The sequence below is a fragment of the Brassica napus genome, chromosome A3 (genome assembly GCF_020379485.1).
Source record: "Brassica napus cultivar Da-Ae chromosome A3, Da-Ae, whole genome shotgun sequence".
In the NCBI taxonomy this organism is placed as follows: domain Eukaryota; kingdom Viridiplantae; phylum Streptophyta; class Magnoliopsida; order Brassicales; family Brassicaceae; genus Brassica; species Brassica napus.
The window spans coordinates 2,594,499-2,608,565 of NC_063436.1; the positions used below are offsets into that span (position 1 = coordinate 2,594,499).

Here is a 14,067-nt window from a genome sequence, read left to right on the forward strand (position 1 = left end):
TTAGCAATCGGTTTTTTGACTAAAAACTAATTTTTTTAAACAAATTTATTATTTTATAAATTATGAAAAGTATTTTTTATATGAAAACATTATAACCGAAAATTTTACCACTATGTAAAAAATAATGATTCATCTTGGATGGTTTTATCTGCCTTACCATAATCCAACTTGTATTACGTCTAATCAAAGACCTTTTAAATTTTATTTTTATTAATTTATATAAATATCAAGAAATAATTTTTATATATACTCAAAATTTAAATTTTATGATATAAATTCACAGTAAATTTTAAAATTTTATCACTAAATGAAAATTATTTTTCACAAAATATAAAAGTTATGAGAAGATCTAGAGATAATTAAACAACCCGCAAATGGTCTAGTTAACCGAACAGTACCGAAGTAGCTATTTTTTATCTGATTCATACCGGTCCGATAATATCTGATTTAGAAGACGGTTAGAATCGGTTTATGAGTTTGGACTTGAGAGCTGTTTATGGAGAAGCTCCAGAGATAATTAATTTGTGAAAGTGTTTTTGAGAGGGAGAAAGGGCGATCGATTAGGGTTTGTATTCGTCGGAATATTCTATACGATCGGAGGTATGAGCACGGTGGAGGCTGTGATAACGTCAATCCAGGGTCTATCAGCGAGCTCCGGGGATCTATATGCACTTCACGATGTTTTGAAAGGAGCTGTGGACTCGCTCCGAACCGACTCGGAGCTTCAGCTCTCTACTCTTGACCAGCTCGATCCCTCGAAGCATTCTCTCGGCTACCTCTATCTCCTGTGAGTTTATCACCGTATGGCTCTGGCTGTGTGATGATGATGAGCTTGATAGATTCCAAGGATGTTTATTTGTTCCTTTGTTTTGATTGTTTCAGCGACGTTCTTACGTATGGTCCAGTGTCGAAGGAGAAAGTCTTGTTAATTGCTCGGTTCATCAACGCTTGCGATGCTGTGCAGATTCGTTTAGCGAGCGAGAAATGTAATCTCGTCTCTCTCTGTGCTGTTATCTTTAGGGTTTATGATGATGGTGATGATGTTGTTATTTTGATTTCTTGCAGTTGTTTCTCTTTGTAAGAGATTCAAAGACAAAGTTTTGGAGCTCAGAGATCCTTTACTAGGTGTGGCGCCACTGTTGGCAGCTGTTCGTAAGGTTCAGGTCTCTACCAAACGTTTGACTGCGTTGCATCCGGATTGTCTTCAGCTGTGTTTGCTGGCTAAGTGCTATAAAGCTGGTTTCTCCGTTCTTAGTGATGATATCTTGGAGGTTGACCAGCCAAGGGAATTTTATCTCTATTGCTATTATGGGTATGCCAGTTTTCCCTCATTCGTTCTTGACCCCTATGTTAATACACCAGAAGTAACTTATAGATTCCATTTTTGTCAGGGGAATGATATGCATTGGGTTGAAGAGATTCCAGAAAGCATTGGAGCTTCTTTACAATGTAATGCATCCTGTTTACTTTTTCACGTGTTTTAAGCCATCATGGACTTTTGCTTTAGTTAACTCGATCGAAGTGCTTTTTTTTTCAGGTTGTCACTGCTCCAATGCATATTGTCAATGCCATAGCTCTTGAGGCGTACAAAAAGTACATACTGGTGACTCTCATTCACTCTGGACAGGTAAGGCTACGTTCATGTTTTGATATTTTGTTTATCTAGTTTTCTGTCGTGAGAGCTAGCATATTGCATGAGCCTGATCCATTGGATGTTTTGAGTAACGTTGGTTTATCTTATGGTGTTTTTTTAAATTATATTGTGTTATTTTGACTTGTGCAGTTTAGCATCAGTCTCCCCAAGTGCGCTTCTACAACAGCTAAGAGTAGCTTCAAAACCTGGTGTACAGTAAGTTTGAACCGTATCAGTTATACATTTATCGTTTGTCTACGTTATGATGTCTTCACTTTACCCCTATGATGAGTTCTTTTCAGTTCAGACCAGTTTATTCAGCTGCTTTGTACCCATATACTAGCTAGATTTATATATAAGCTTATAATTTTATCATTCACTCTTTTCTCAGCCTTACATTGAGGTGGGTATGCGTTACAACGACGGGAAAATCAGTGAACTAGAGGCAGTGGTTGTGGCCAACAGCTCAGATTTTGAAAAGGTAAAAGTCTCCCCTAAAGTTCTCACTGTAGTTTTGATATTAAATCTTCATTCACCCTATAACTTGCATTGATTGAGCTTCATTCACTCCATTTTTCAGGACAATAACCTTGGATTAGTTAAGCAAGCAGTTGCATCTCTTTACAAGCGGAACATTCTGAGATTGACTCAGAAGTACTTGACCTTGTCGCTTCAAGATATAGCCAACATGGTCCAGCTTGCCAATGCTAAGGAGGCGGAAATGCGTGTGCTCCAGATGGTACTGTATCTTTTGTGTCCCACACTTAATTTTTTTGGAAGATAGATTTATTACCATAACTGTTATATGACAATATGATGTTTTCTTTCCAAACTTGCAGATCCAGGATGGTCAGATACATGCCCTTATCAACCAGAAAGATGGAATGGTCAGATTCTTGGAGGACCCTGAGCAGTACAAAACCAGTGAGATGATAGAGATAATGGATTCTGTCATTCAAAGGTCTGTCTACAAACCTAGTACTCTGCTGTCACATGGAATCAAACTGATAGAGAAATGAATTGATTGGTCTGTGTAGAGTAATATCATTAAATAAGCTTTTTGTTTATATGATTTTCAGGACGATTGGGCTGTCGAAGAATCTCATAGCCATGGATGAGAGCTTGTCATGTGATCCTTTATACTTGGGAAAGGTAACTAAATGCCATGTTTTATAGATTGTTCGGTCCTGGAACCTAAGTTTCTCAGACTAAACCGTTGAAGACTTTATCTCAGGTTGGAAGGGAAAGGCAAAGGTATGACTTTGGGGAAGATTTTGATACAGTCCCTCAGAAGTTCTCCATGTAAACCTGAAGGAACTAAACTTGGCTCAGAGAGAACCGTAGTTGTGAATCTGGACAACGTTTCTTTGTTCTTTTGTGTTGGTTATGAAGTTTAATATTATTTTTTTCTCACAATGGCCAACAAGTAGAGAACATTTTGAACCGCTGTTAATCTTTTATCGTTACTTAAAAATGCGATTAGTTGTCTCTTTTGCTAAACTGCATTATTGATTGTCCGGAGAGGAACCTTTCTGCTTTATAAAGATTTTGAACTGCTGTCGTTTTGGGGAAATCTGATAGGTTGTCGTCCCGTTGTGATTTGGGTTTGGGCTAGTTTAAGGCCCATTACCAGAAATTAAAAGGTTCTCCCGCCGCGCCATTTTCTTAATCATTTACGTATGCCGGGTCGCTATTGTAGACTAGCCCTTTCCGACCGAGTATAGTATTGGAAATTAGTGTCAAAACTCTTTATTTTGAATGACAATTAGTGCGAGTTTAATATTCTGTATGTCGTGCTCATTTCTCTCTAGAGTCTTTGATTTTTAACGCAGGGTCAAGTTCGCCAGGAGCGACCAAAGTTCTTGGAATTTTTCAAGGTTTTCTTTCTTTTCTTTTCCCGTAATTATTTTTATGCAAGAGTTTCATTTGAATATTGAATAAAATTATCAACCATTTTAAGTCCTTGAGCAAGATGGTCAGACAATTATTCAAAGACTAATTCAGGGTAGCATCCTTTGTTACATTCCCAAATTTACGTTTAACTTTTGATTAACAAAAACAAAAGATTTCAGCTTCAAAAATGAATATAACCAAGATGGGCTAGTAATGGATGTTATAATAAAATAATTCATGTCTAGAGCTGTCTTTATGCCATATAAGGTCATGATTGAAACAATGAAACATAATGAAATGGCAGTCTCTATGATTAATGATTTGGAATCTCATTCCATAAATTTACATAATCAGTGAACAACATATATACGCTAAGAAAAAAATACTTTTAGCAAATGTACGTATCTAGAACGTACAGGACTTTCTAACTTACGGTAAACGCGTTGCAGGTGATAACTTTCTCGTCTCATACCAATAGGCAACGACGACACTTCGTCCACAATCATCTCTCCCTCTCTTTCTATCTATCTTCTTCTCCTTCGTCATCATCATTTCATATTCTCTGTAAATTAGTCATAGAACCCGAAACTGGGCTTCATCAATTTTGAATCTTTCAAACAAATTCGATCTCAGTCTCCGTTCAATTTCAACTCGGAGGCGAGACCTCCGCTCAACACCAATGCCAAGCGTAGCTGTGAAACTCTACAGTGTCTTCTTCAAGCTCCTCCTCAAACACCGTCTCCAGAGCCTCATCTCAATCTCACCGGATCATGCCCCACCCGACTCCTTCGGCGTCTCGACCCGATCCGACGAATCCGTCGCCGCCGCGAACCCTTCCTTCGCCGACGGGGTCGCGACCAAAGACATCCACATCGATCCGATGACCTCGCTCACGGTCCGCATCTTCCTCCCCGAATCGGCTCTCTCCCCAACCGAGCCCAGATCCGATCGGAGACACAGCCTCACCCCTCTCAATCACTCCTCTCCGGCGCCGGAGACTCGAAGAAACAGCTACGGATCCGAGAATCTGGAGCCGTACGGAGGATACGCGCCGTCTCCGAAGAGGAGCTCGCGGAAACTGCCGGTGATGCTGCAGTTTCACGGCGGAGGGTGGGTGAGCGGGGGTTCGGACTCGGCGGCGAACGACTTCTTTTGCCGGAGGATCGCGAAAGTGTGCGATGTGATTGTGTTGGCGGTTGGGTATAGGCTTGCTCCCGAGAATAGGTATCCTGCTGCGTTTGAGGATGGTGTCAAGGTGCTGCATTGGCTTGGGAAGCAGGCTAACTTGGCTGATTGTTGTAAGTCTTTGGGGAATAATAATAGACGTGTTAATGGCGTTGAGTTGAAGAAAGTGAATGTTCAAGGGCATATTGTTGATGCTTTTGGTGCTTCTATGGTTGAGCCTTGGCTCGCTGCTCACGCCGATCCTTCCAGGTTTGTGATCGTTACAGCGATATTGATTTCTGGAATGTAGACACATTTAGAAAGATTAGATCTTTAGAATAGTTTTTGAGATTATCTATGGATAGCTAGGAACAAATTGTTAGGTGGACTTAGATAAGCTGATCTTCCATTGGTTGGAATCTCACATCAAGAGCTGTTTGTCACTTTATGGTTTTAAAACAGATGTGTTGCTGTGTATCTTTCTTTTCACAAGTTTGTGTTTGCTTAAAGACAAACAACGTATAAAAATTTAAGAGGTATTAGTTAGAGACAGCTAAAGTAAAGCTGTAATGGACCATAGAGTGAGTTGCTCTCAAGGTTTTAGATAATGTCCACTTCAAATATTTGGACTTTAATGTGTTCATGGAACGTTTATGTTAACTGACCTAAGAACACGCTTTGGTTTAGATTGTTTCAGCTATATTGATATTTTGTTTGCAGAAATTGATTTATGGAATTTAGACACATTTCGGCAGATTAGATCTTTAGAATAGTTTTAACTTTTGAGGTTATACTATAACTATTTAGTTAGATGCGCTTAGATAAGCTGATCTTCAATTGCTTACATCTCACATCAAGTTCTGTTTCTCAACTTGTTGGGTTTATGACTTTAACACAGATGTGTTCTTCTTGGGGTGAGCTGTGGTGGGAACATAGCAGACTACGTAGCACGGAAAGCAGTGGAAGCCGGAAAACTTCTAGATCCCGTTAAAGTCGTTGCACAGGTTCTAATGTACCCATTTTTCATCGGAAACAACCCAACGCAATCCGAAATAAAGCTAGCAAACTCCTACTTCTACGACAAGCCCGTCTCCGTCCTCGCCTGGAAACTCTTCTTACCAGAGAAAGAGTTCGACTTTGACCACCCGGCAGCAAACCCACTAGCCCATAACCGCAGCGGACCGCCTCTGAAGCTAATGCCGCCAACTCTCACAGTAGTGGCTGAACACGACTGGATGAGAGATCGAGCCATTGCTTACGCAGAGGAGCTTAGAAAGGTAAACGTAGATTCACCAGTTTTAGAATACAAAGACGCGGTTCATGAGTTTGCAACGCTTGATATGCTTCTCAAGACTCCTCAGGCGCAGGCCTGCGCCGAAGATATTGCTATATGGGTCAAGAAATATATTTCTCTCCGAGGCCATGAGTTCTCTTACTGAGATTATATATCCTGTTATTATATTATCATTCATTCTCTTCCTTTTTTTGTATGTAGAAAGATTTTGTGAATAGGATTACGGACGACTTAAGATTATGAGTCTTCTTTTGCAAAATATCATCAATTTTTTTATTTCTTGGGGGTGTTCTATGATGTAGTCATTATGTACGTATTCTGAATAAACCATTTTTGTTCTTGATTTGACATCATCTTGGAGATTAGAAACACTTGAATCCACTGAACCATTCTTGAACGCTGAAAGCTTCCACTTTCTCTGGAACTTAAAGATCATGACTCATGAAAGATATGTAACAATAATAATAAGCCGGAAGATAATATGGAAAGGGCTCAATTCGAGCCAGGTCTCAGTGATTACAAATTACATTTCAAGCAGAGAAACTAGAAGGACATGAAGATCAGATGGGTTGGTTACTTGGAAACTTTCTTCTTGCCAGCAATAGCAATTTTCTTGCCTTTAAGAGTTCTGCAGTTGTTCTTGGTTCTCTGTCCACGACATGGCAGGCCTTGGATGTGCCTTACACCACGGTAACACTGTATCTCCTTCAATCTTTTGATAGCAAGAGCATTGAACCTCCTCTGCACAAAACACAAAGTAAAAACAATCTCACAGTTCAGTCTAAAGTAATTTTCTTATCTCTAAAGAGACAAACCATTTATTATGAACATATTACAAAAAAAAAGCTTTAGGAGAAAAGAGTGAATGTACCAGATCACCCTCGATCATATACTTGGAGACTTCATCACGAAGAACGATGAGCTCTTCCTCAGCCATGTCTTTAGTAATCTTGTTCTCCATCTGAAGATCAACGAGTATCTGACGAGCTCTGGTTCGACCAATCCCATGAATGTACTGAAGAGAGTACTCAATCCTCTTGTTACTCGGAATCTCCACACCTCCAACACGAGCACATCTGATGCTCAGACTCTGCTTCTGCAATTCCGACACAAAGGAATCAAAGTTGAGAACTTCTCAATCACAACAATCATTCATACGCGAGAGAGAGAGAGAGAGAGAAAGAGAGAGTCTTTTGAGAAATTATTACATTGGGAGCGTTTGAAGCTGGGAGAGCAACAGTGTTGCGAGTGAGAGGATTGGGTTTTGTCCAGTTGCAAATGAGGGAGAGCGAGTGCGCTACGGGCATCGCAACCATCTGCGCCATTGTTCTATCTATCCTCTTCCTTTGGATTTTTGAAACTTCAGAGGCGAGGAAGAAGATGATGAGCTGAACGGATAAGGCAAACGTCGTATCAAAATAAATACTTATTGGGCCTAGCCCATTATTATTTTATCGAAAGGCCTGGAATGATGAATTAATCCCCTTTTAATACACAAATATTTTCTTTTTCAGTCCCCAATTTCAATATTTATTCAATTATCTCTCTGTATTTTTAAATGAGGGGAAGGAGGGTACAATACTAGAAAGAGTCGGAGATAGAGAGATTGAATGTATAAAAGAATGGTTAGTGGACTAACACAAAGTCTACCTAGAAAAAAAACAGGCATGAATACACACCCTTTACTTTGTTGAGTCATCATGCCCATAATTACTTTTACTATTTATTCAGTTATCTATGTCTTTTGAGTGAGTATAAGGCTACAACATCAATTAAAATTGGAGAGAGAGAGAGAGAGAGAGAGAATAATAATGGAGTAGTGGATGCATGCAAAGTCAATGGAGAAGAATGAGTCTTGTTAACTATTGAGATGGACGGTTATCTATAGAAACGAAACACTACTAAGATGGTCGTTAACGTTTACATGTTGTTCTACTGAAATTTAAGTTGTCTTGCTTTTGTTCATTTTGCTCATTTGATTCAGTGGAGTTTGTACTTATGATTTTGGCTGCAAATTCAGCTTTCTGGTGTGTATTTTTTCTTATCTTGCTTCGTGGTGCTTGGAGATATTATCCATAAAACTATATAAAAAGCTTGTCACTGTTTTAGTAGCCGAAGTAGAGATACTCATTGCTTACAAAACCAATGTCCGATATGCACTTTTCAGATTATCACAAACACGTAACACACAGACATCTGAATATTTTGTAGAAAACATGCCCATTATTGTAAATTTGTAACGTCCTAACTCCTAAGGCTTGCAACTCGTTATTCTGTTTAGAAAGCTGATTTTCATCTTTATATTGGATAAATTTTTTTTACTTAAATGAATGCAAGGCTATAGAATTAATTAAAAGCAATTAAATAGTCCAAGGTAACATGCCAGTGAACGTCTTTATAAAGAAAAATATGAAATAAAACAAGTCTGAACGATCCATTATGAATTTATAATGCATTAATTTGTCAGAAGAAGATCTGGTATATATAAAGAGATGAATATGATAAAACATAAAATGATAGATGTTTTATAGATATTAATTATTGTGATAAACACAGAACATCACAAACTTTTTGTTTTGGTTAATGACCAAACAAAAACAAGGAAGACATTAAAATGTAAAAGTAATTAACAACTCAGAAGGCAAACACTCGGAAGATGATGGGAAACACATCTTAGAAAACGAAAGACAAGGCACCGACCAACGCGGTGGCAATGAGCTGAGGATATGCGGAGAAAGTGGCAGCACTTGGAGCCGGAGCACCTGGAGCCATAGCGGGAGCCTTAGCTGGACCATGGTGGTGCCCGGCGTGTGACTCGGCAGTCATGACCAATACGGCCAAGACAATGCAGACGAAGGCAAAGCGGATCAATGAACTTCTTGCTGCCATTTGAATTCTTCTTTCTCCTTCCTCGTCGTCTGTGATGACTTTCTTTGCTGTTCTCTGTGGGATCTATCAATAAAGGGGACTCAATTTATAGAGAGTGAATGGTTGTATAAAAATGGTTAGTATATTTAAAAGTCAACGCCTAAGAGCGAGTCTTGGTATCGAAATGATCATTAAGTCGTTATCATTACATGTTAATCGCTTAGACATTTAAAAAAAAAAATGAAAGGACAGAAAGGTGAACGTGGTGATCTGTCTGAATTTGTTAGTGGCATCCATTTACATGTAATATGTTGGTTCATGTTCTGGAACATGTATTTTACTTGTTCGTCATATAACGAGGAACGTGTCTTGACTAAACCAAATAGTTTCGGATTGATTAGGGATCGATTCTAGCTCAGGTTTTGTTAAACTGCTACCAAACCAAATAGCAATTGCGGTAATGCACATTCTATGAGGCCGGTCTGCTTTTTTTGGCTAGTGGTGTGGTATAAAATGGAATTGATGGAATAAAAATGAATGAAACATCCTGAAAGTGGAATATATTCATTCTATTCATTTTTTATAGATTTTTTTGGTATTTTTTTATATATTTAAAATTATAAAAATGTCTATGAGTGTTTTTTTTATATTTTGTAGAATTGATGGAATGATAAAAAAGAATATAGAATAAACCATTCCAAAAGCTTTTACCCCACATATTTACAATCCAGTTGCAGCCAATATATAATATTGGTTTAGTTCAGTTTCATGGCTTTGATTACCAATTTCCAAGTTCTGGCAACAAGTTTGATAGCAAACAAGTTAGTGAAGATACAGGATTAGGTTGGAACTAATGGGCTACAAACGTAAATTTGTTTATTAGTGGGCTTAAAGTTGATGACTTTTTGATTTGGTCTCTCGTATTAATACTTTTCTGACCCATCTCTCGTATACTTTTTAGCTTAACGGTCCCTCACGTATTTAATACTCTATATTAGTCTAAAATGTAGTTCAGTTCAGTGAACCGAAACAAAATCGAATATTTGGTTAGCTACAATCTTGTTTTCGTCAAGATTATGATGCACCTCGCAAATGATAATGCGAGTAATTAAAATATAGTTATTCTGTTGACTAAGGCCGTATAAAGTCACATAGCAGTAGTGTAATACATAATACAAACAGTAGAATATAGTTTGATGCAAAATGAATGTTCACATACCATTATGAGGTATACGGGATTAAGTATTTGATAAAGGAAATAAGAATAATAAAATTTAGATACATATGATCGTTTTTCTCTTTTAAAATCATTTGGGTTGGTAGTTCACGATTAAATAGTAGATTATGACATATAGCCTAATAACCTTCACAATTGTTTTACAACATATGCTTAGATAGATTTCTATTTATTTGATATATGCATATACCTTAGAGTACTTCGAGAATATTCCTTCGTGCATGAACCCGAAACCCCTCCAATTTTAGTATTTTTAATGCAATTGTGGATTTATTTCAGTACGACTGAACATACCAGTTCTGTATAAACTATGAAATGAAAATATTACTTAGATTAATAGCTATTGCAAACTAGTTTATGGTGATACATTGATATTGTGCTTGAAGCTTTACCTTGATGACTAAAGTATTTGCACTACATTTTCAGTCACTAGTGTATACATCTTAAATAGTAACAATATCTGTTTTTTTTTTAAGTTTCGAGGTATAGTATAATTTTGACCCAAACTATTTTTTATTAAAAACATTTGTTCCAACCAGTGTAGCTTAATTAATAACATCTAATATTGCAAACATGTAATATTAGATGATGACATAAAACAATAATCTTAAACTGTTTTCTTTTAATCATGAATTGTGGATTTATTTCAGTACGACTGAACATACCAGTTCTACTTTTCTTAATTGAGAGCGTTAAACTTATAGTAACTAGTAAATTTATCTTAGCAAACGAATAGAAATATTGACATTCTATATTAAGCAAGTTGCCTAATCGTGAATTGCAAACTTAACAAATGATGACGTAATAAGTGGAGTCATCAAATGTTCACAACAACTATTCAAAATGTTTACAGAAAATAGTTGAAAAATAAAAGATGCCTTGATGACAGAATAAGCACAACGTCCTGGAGGAGGGGACCGATAGATCAAAACAAATCTTAAACAGTTTTCTTTTAATCAAACTTTTAACAAAACAATAATCAGTTAATTCATAGTAACCAATTAAAGTAAACAAACCATTTATATATCATCAACTCAACAATAAGAATTTTTTATTACAATAAAGCAAACAAATTAATAACTTGCAATGGCTATATACTACTACAACATATTGATGCAAGAATTTATTTATAAAGTAAAAAAAAATTACTTATACGCATTCAGTTTAAGTATTGCTTTACCGCAGCCTTTGATAACTAATTGATTATAAGCTAAATTTGTCGACTAGTTCATAATACTTTAAAACAACCTCACACACTTCTCACTAAATCTTTGTTTAAGCGTCTCCGTAATCATTGTTTACTGCTTCACTTATTAGTGTTTTGCATTAATTTTGGATTTATTTGTCTTTTACGTTGTAAGTGACCTGTCAAAAGAGAGAATCTTTCCCTACCCAACTCACCTCTTATTATTTATAGGTATTGCCCATGACCTGATTCAAAGCTCTCTTCTTTATATTTTCTGGCTAACACATCAAGCTCTCTCGCTTTGCTTTATATTAGCATTATAGCTATATGCATTACATTTGATAAATGTCATTATAGAGCTTGCTTTTTAGTAAAAGAAAAAGCCAATGGGGAGGAGACCTTGCTGTGAGAAAATTGGATTGAAGAGAGGTCCATGGACTATAGAAGAAGATCATAGACTCATGAACTTCATTCTTAACAATGGCATCCACTGCTGGAGAATTGTCCCCAAACTCGCAGGTACTTGTCTGCTTATACCTTCAGATATATGTATATATTTATGCTTATTTAAGCATCCATAATTAGGCTTATTTCTTATGTTATTTGTGTTTGTTTAAATGTTTACGTGTGCATGAAGGTTTGTTGAGATGTGGTAAGAGCTGTAGACTGAGATGGATTAATTATCTGAGACCGGATCTCAAGAGAGGTGGGTTTACTGATGCTGAAGAAGAACGTATTATGGAACTTCACTCTCAACTTGGCAACCGGTATACGATCATTTCATTTTTATAATATATTACCGCTACTCTATATCATAAATTATGAGATAAACCTGAGCTTGACGCATATACTTCTGCATGGACTTATAAATATAAAAAACTTCTGCATGGTAAGTTGATTTTTTTGGGGTAAAATGGTAAGTTGATTTGGAGACGTAATATAAAGTGTGTGATATAATCACGTTATATGCTGAACCCTTTAATCACGCCTTCAACTTATTACATGTTTAATGAATGTTTTGGACGTTGCAGGTGGTCTAAAATTGCCTCTCATTTCCCTGGTAGAACGGATAACGAGATAAAAAACCATTGGAACACGAAGATCAAGAAGAAGATGAAACATCTTGGTTTAGATCCGACTACGCACGAACCAATGAATAATATTACCGACCAACCCGAATCTAACAAGATAACAAAACCAAACATGTGTTCTACCATCAAGGAAGGAGAAGAAACCAAAGAACAGACTCTCAAAGATGAAGTAGACATCGGATCTCTATTCGAAGTGCAAGGCAACGAGATATCTATCTCGTCTTCTTCTTTATATAGTAATATTTCAAGAAGCGAATCTTCATCAAATTTTGCAGAAGATTCGATCTCTTTAGAGCAATGGGAATTGACCTATATGACAGATCCTTTGGTACCATGGGACTTCTTCACCAATCTTGATGATAATATTTTCCTTTAATGACAAAATGTGATATAACATTGTAATATATCTGAATATATCTATAAATATATAAATAATCTTAAGTAATTTGTAGCTCAGTTTCATGTATGTACGTAAGATGTGGATTATGCATGGCGACCGCGCGATGATGTATATTTTCTCATACAAGATGTATGCATATATATATTTCTCAAAGTTCAAACTATATATGGAGACGTATAGAAACCAGTACTGATAGATACTGTAAAATTCTTGGAAGAAAACGGGTTAACATATACCGCAAATCAATTCTACATGTGCAACACAATAAGTTTTGGATTAATTAATAGTATATATGACATTATGCTGTCAAAGTGTTATTTATAGTTAGGTGAATTAGGTCAATGCGGCCTTTCATGAAATGAAATAGACATATATTATATCTATAAAGAAAACATATGAAAATTGACCCGTTTCAAATTAACAATGAGTTCCCAAATAAAATGAACCTACCTCTACTTTCACAAAAATAAAATAAAAACTATACCAACTTCATTCGAAAGCATGCATTTGATTTTATTTTTCTTTTTGAATAAAAAACAAAAACAACTAAAGTAATCACTTCTTCCAAAATTTCGAGAACTATTATAATTTTTCTTAAGAAGATTTGATTTGATCGTTCCGACATAAATTAAGTTGAAACATAATATTAAAATCACGGTGACTGTAGTTGTTGGGATAAAAGAGAGTGACGACAATGTTGCTTCCGTCAAGTGTTTGGAGTTTTGCAATCATTGTATTAATTCTTATAATTATATTACCAGTTGTCTTACAAAACCTCGAGTGCGATAAATTTATCTTAATTCCATCTATAAACTAATAAATATTTTTTTATATCAATATACTGTTATATACTTATATTCAAATTACATTGTTATAAAGAATTAGTTACTGTATAAGAAAGAACTCACTATGTAATGTAATCAAGGGCAGAAAGCAGTTGAACACTGTCAAATTTGAAAAACGGCCACGCCAAAGGTCTTTCCAAAAAAAACTTGAAAACACAGCATCTTCAATTCCAAACACCACATTATATTGACCACACCAAAGTGGAAAGCGAAGTTGAAAGCGAAGTTGGAAGCTAAGTAGACTAATAGAGGAGCCTTTCTTATTATTGCCAAGAGTGCAACTCTTGATCAGTTTGGTCAATCTTATGTTGTTGTGGGATCCCCTCTTTGGTTATTTGATTATTTTTTGCTAATGAGAAAGGCTAGTCCTCTATCTATGTCTCCTTTTAAATTTTTTGATTGGTTTCCTTCATGATGGTACCATTGTGGCTCTATGAACACCTTTTGTACTTGTAA

General features: G+C 36.4%; 5 protein-coding genes across 5 annotated transcripts; 3 read left to right on the forward strand and 2 right to left on the reverse strand.

Annotated features, from left to right (window-relative positions):
- The first annotated feature begins 495 nt into the window (after window positions 1–495).
- On the forward strand, window positions 496–3,124 carry LOC106381320 (COP9 signalosome complex subunit 3). Its single transcript, XM_013821223.3, has 11 exons — window positions 496–787; window positions 883–986; window positions 1,066–1,312; window positions 1,392–1,449; window positions 1,538–1,627; window positions 1,784–1,849; window positions 2,025–2,114; window positions 2,214–2,372; window positions 2,473–2,594; window positions 2,713–2,785; window positions 2,868–3,124. The coding sequence occupies exons 1-11, from the start codon at window positions 603–605 to the stop codon at window positions 2,937–2,939; spliced, it is 1,266 nt and encodes a 421-aa protein (XP_013676677.2). The 5' UTR covers window positions 496–602; the 3' UTR covers window positions 2,940–3,124.
- Window positions 3,125–3,963: 839 nt separating this feature from the next.
- Window positions 3,964–6,327, forward strand: LOC106431529 (probable carboxylesterase 16). The gene is made up of 2 exons (XM_013872324.3): window positions 3,964–4,960; window positions 5,589–6,327. Exons 1-2 carry the CDS (start codon window positions 4,206–4,208, stop codon window positions 6,127–6,129), a joined length of 1,296 nt encoding a protein of 431 aa, XP_013727778.2. The 5' UTR covers window positions 3,964–4,205; the 3' UTR covers window positions 6,130–6,327.
- A 96-nt stretch (window positions 6,328–6,423) lies between these two features.
- On the reverse strand, window positions 6,424–7,443 carry LOC106431539 (30S ribosomal protein S13, chloroplastic-like). The gene is made up of 3 exons (XM_013872334.3): window positions 7,193–7,443; window positions 6,856–7,080; window positions 6,424–6,725 (listed from the first exon to the last, which is right to left on the reverse strand). Exons 1-3 carry the CDS (start codon window positions 7,307–7,309, stop codon window positions 6,558–6,560), a joined length of 510 nt encoding a protein of 169 aa, XP_013727788.1. The 5' UTR covers window positions 7,310–7,443; the 3' UTR covers window positions 6,424–6,557.
- Window positions 7,444–8,465: 1,022 nt separating this feature from the next.
- On the reverse strand, window positions 8,466–10,312 carry LOC111215882. Its single transcript, XM_022720095.2, has 2 exons — window positions 10,280–10,312; window positions 8,466–8,936 (listed from the first exon to the last, which is right to left on the reverse strand). The coding sequence occupies exons 1-2, from the start codon at window positions 10,310–10,312 to the stop codon at window positions 8,658–8,660; spliced, it is 312 nt and encodes a 103-aa protein (XP_022575816.1). The 3' UTR covers window positions 8,466–8,657.
- Window positions 9,417–14,019, forward strand: LOC106380216 (transcription factor MYB20-like). Its single transcript, XM_013820025.3, has 3 exons — window positions 9,417–11,794; window positions 11,913–12,042; window positions 12,307–14,019. Exons 1-3 carry the CDS (start codon window positions 11,662–11,664, stop codon window positions 12,740–12,742), a joined length of 699 nt encoding a protein of 232 aa, XP_013675479.2. The 5' UTR covers window positions 9,417–11,661; the 3' UTR covers window positions 12,743–14,019.
- The last annotated feature ends 48 nt before the right edge of the window (window positions 14,020–14,067 follow it).

Excerpts from the sequence above, each read along its gene's own strand:
- LOC106381320 (XM_013821223.3), top strand. The coding sequence starts at position 603 with ATGAGCACGGTGGAGGCTGTGATAACGTCAATCCAGGGTCTATCAGCG. Across the intron at positions 1,450-1,537 it reads CATTGGAGCTTCTTTACAAT|GTTGTCACTGCTCCAATGCA; the intron begins GTAATGCATCCT and ends TTTTTTTTTCAG. Across the intron at positions 2,786-2,867 it reads ATCCTTTATACTTGGGAAAG|GTTGGAAGGGAAAGGCAAAG; the intron begins GTAACTAAATGC and ends ACTTTATCTCAG.
- LOC106431529 (XM_013872324.3), top strand. The coding sequence starts at position 4,206 with ATGCCAAGCGTAGCTGTGAAACTCTACAGTGTCTTCTTCAAGCTCCTC. Across the intron at positions 4,961-5,588 it reads GCTCACGCCGATCCTTCCAG|ATGTGTTCTTCTTGGGGTGA; the intron begins GTTTGTGATCGT and ends ACTTTAACACAG.
- LOC106431539 (XM_013872334.3), bottom strand. The coding sequence starts at position 7,309 with ATGGCGCAGATGGTTGCGATGCCCGTAGCGCACTCGCTCTCCCTCATT. Across the intron at positions 7,081-7,192 it reads CAGCTTCAAACGCTCCCAAT|AAGCAGAGTCTGAGCATCAG; the intron begins GTAATAATTTCT and ends TCGGAATTGCAG. Across the intron at positions 6,726-6,855 it reads ATATGATCGAGGGTGATCTG|AGGAGGTTCAATGCTCTTGC; the intron begins GTACATTCACTC and ends TGTTTTGTGCAG.
- LOC111215882 (XM_022720095.2), bottom strand. The coding sequence starts at position 10,312 with ATGCACGAAGGAATATTCTCGAAGTACTCTAAG. Across the intron at positions 8,937-10,279 it reads TATTCTCGAAGTACTCTAAG|ATCCCACAGAGAACAGCAAA; the intron begins GTATATGCATAT and ends CTTTATTGATAG.
- LOC106380216 (XM_013820025.3), top strand. The coding sequence starts at position 11,662 with ATGGGGAGGAGACCTTGCTGTGAGAAAATTGGATTGAAGAGAGGTCCA. Across the intron at positions 11,795-11,912 it reads AATTGTCCCCAAACTCGCAG|GTTTGTTGAGATGTGGTAAG; the intron begins GTACTTGTCTGC and ends GTGTGCATGAAG. Across the intron at positions 12,043-12,306 it reads CACTCTCAACTTGGCAACCG|GTGGTCTAAAATTGCCTCTC; the intron begins GTATACGATCAT and ends TGGACGTTGCAG.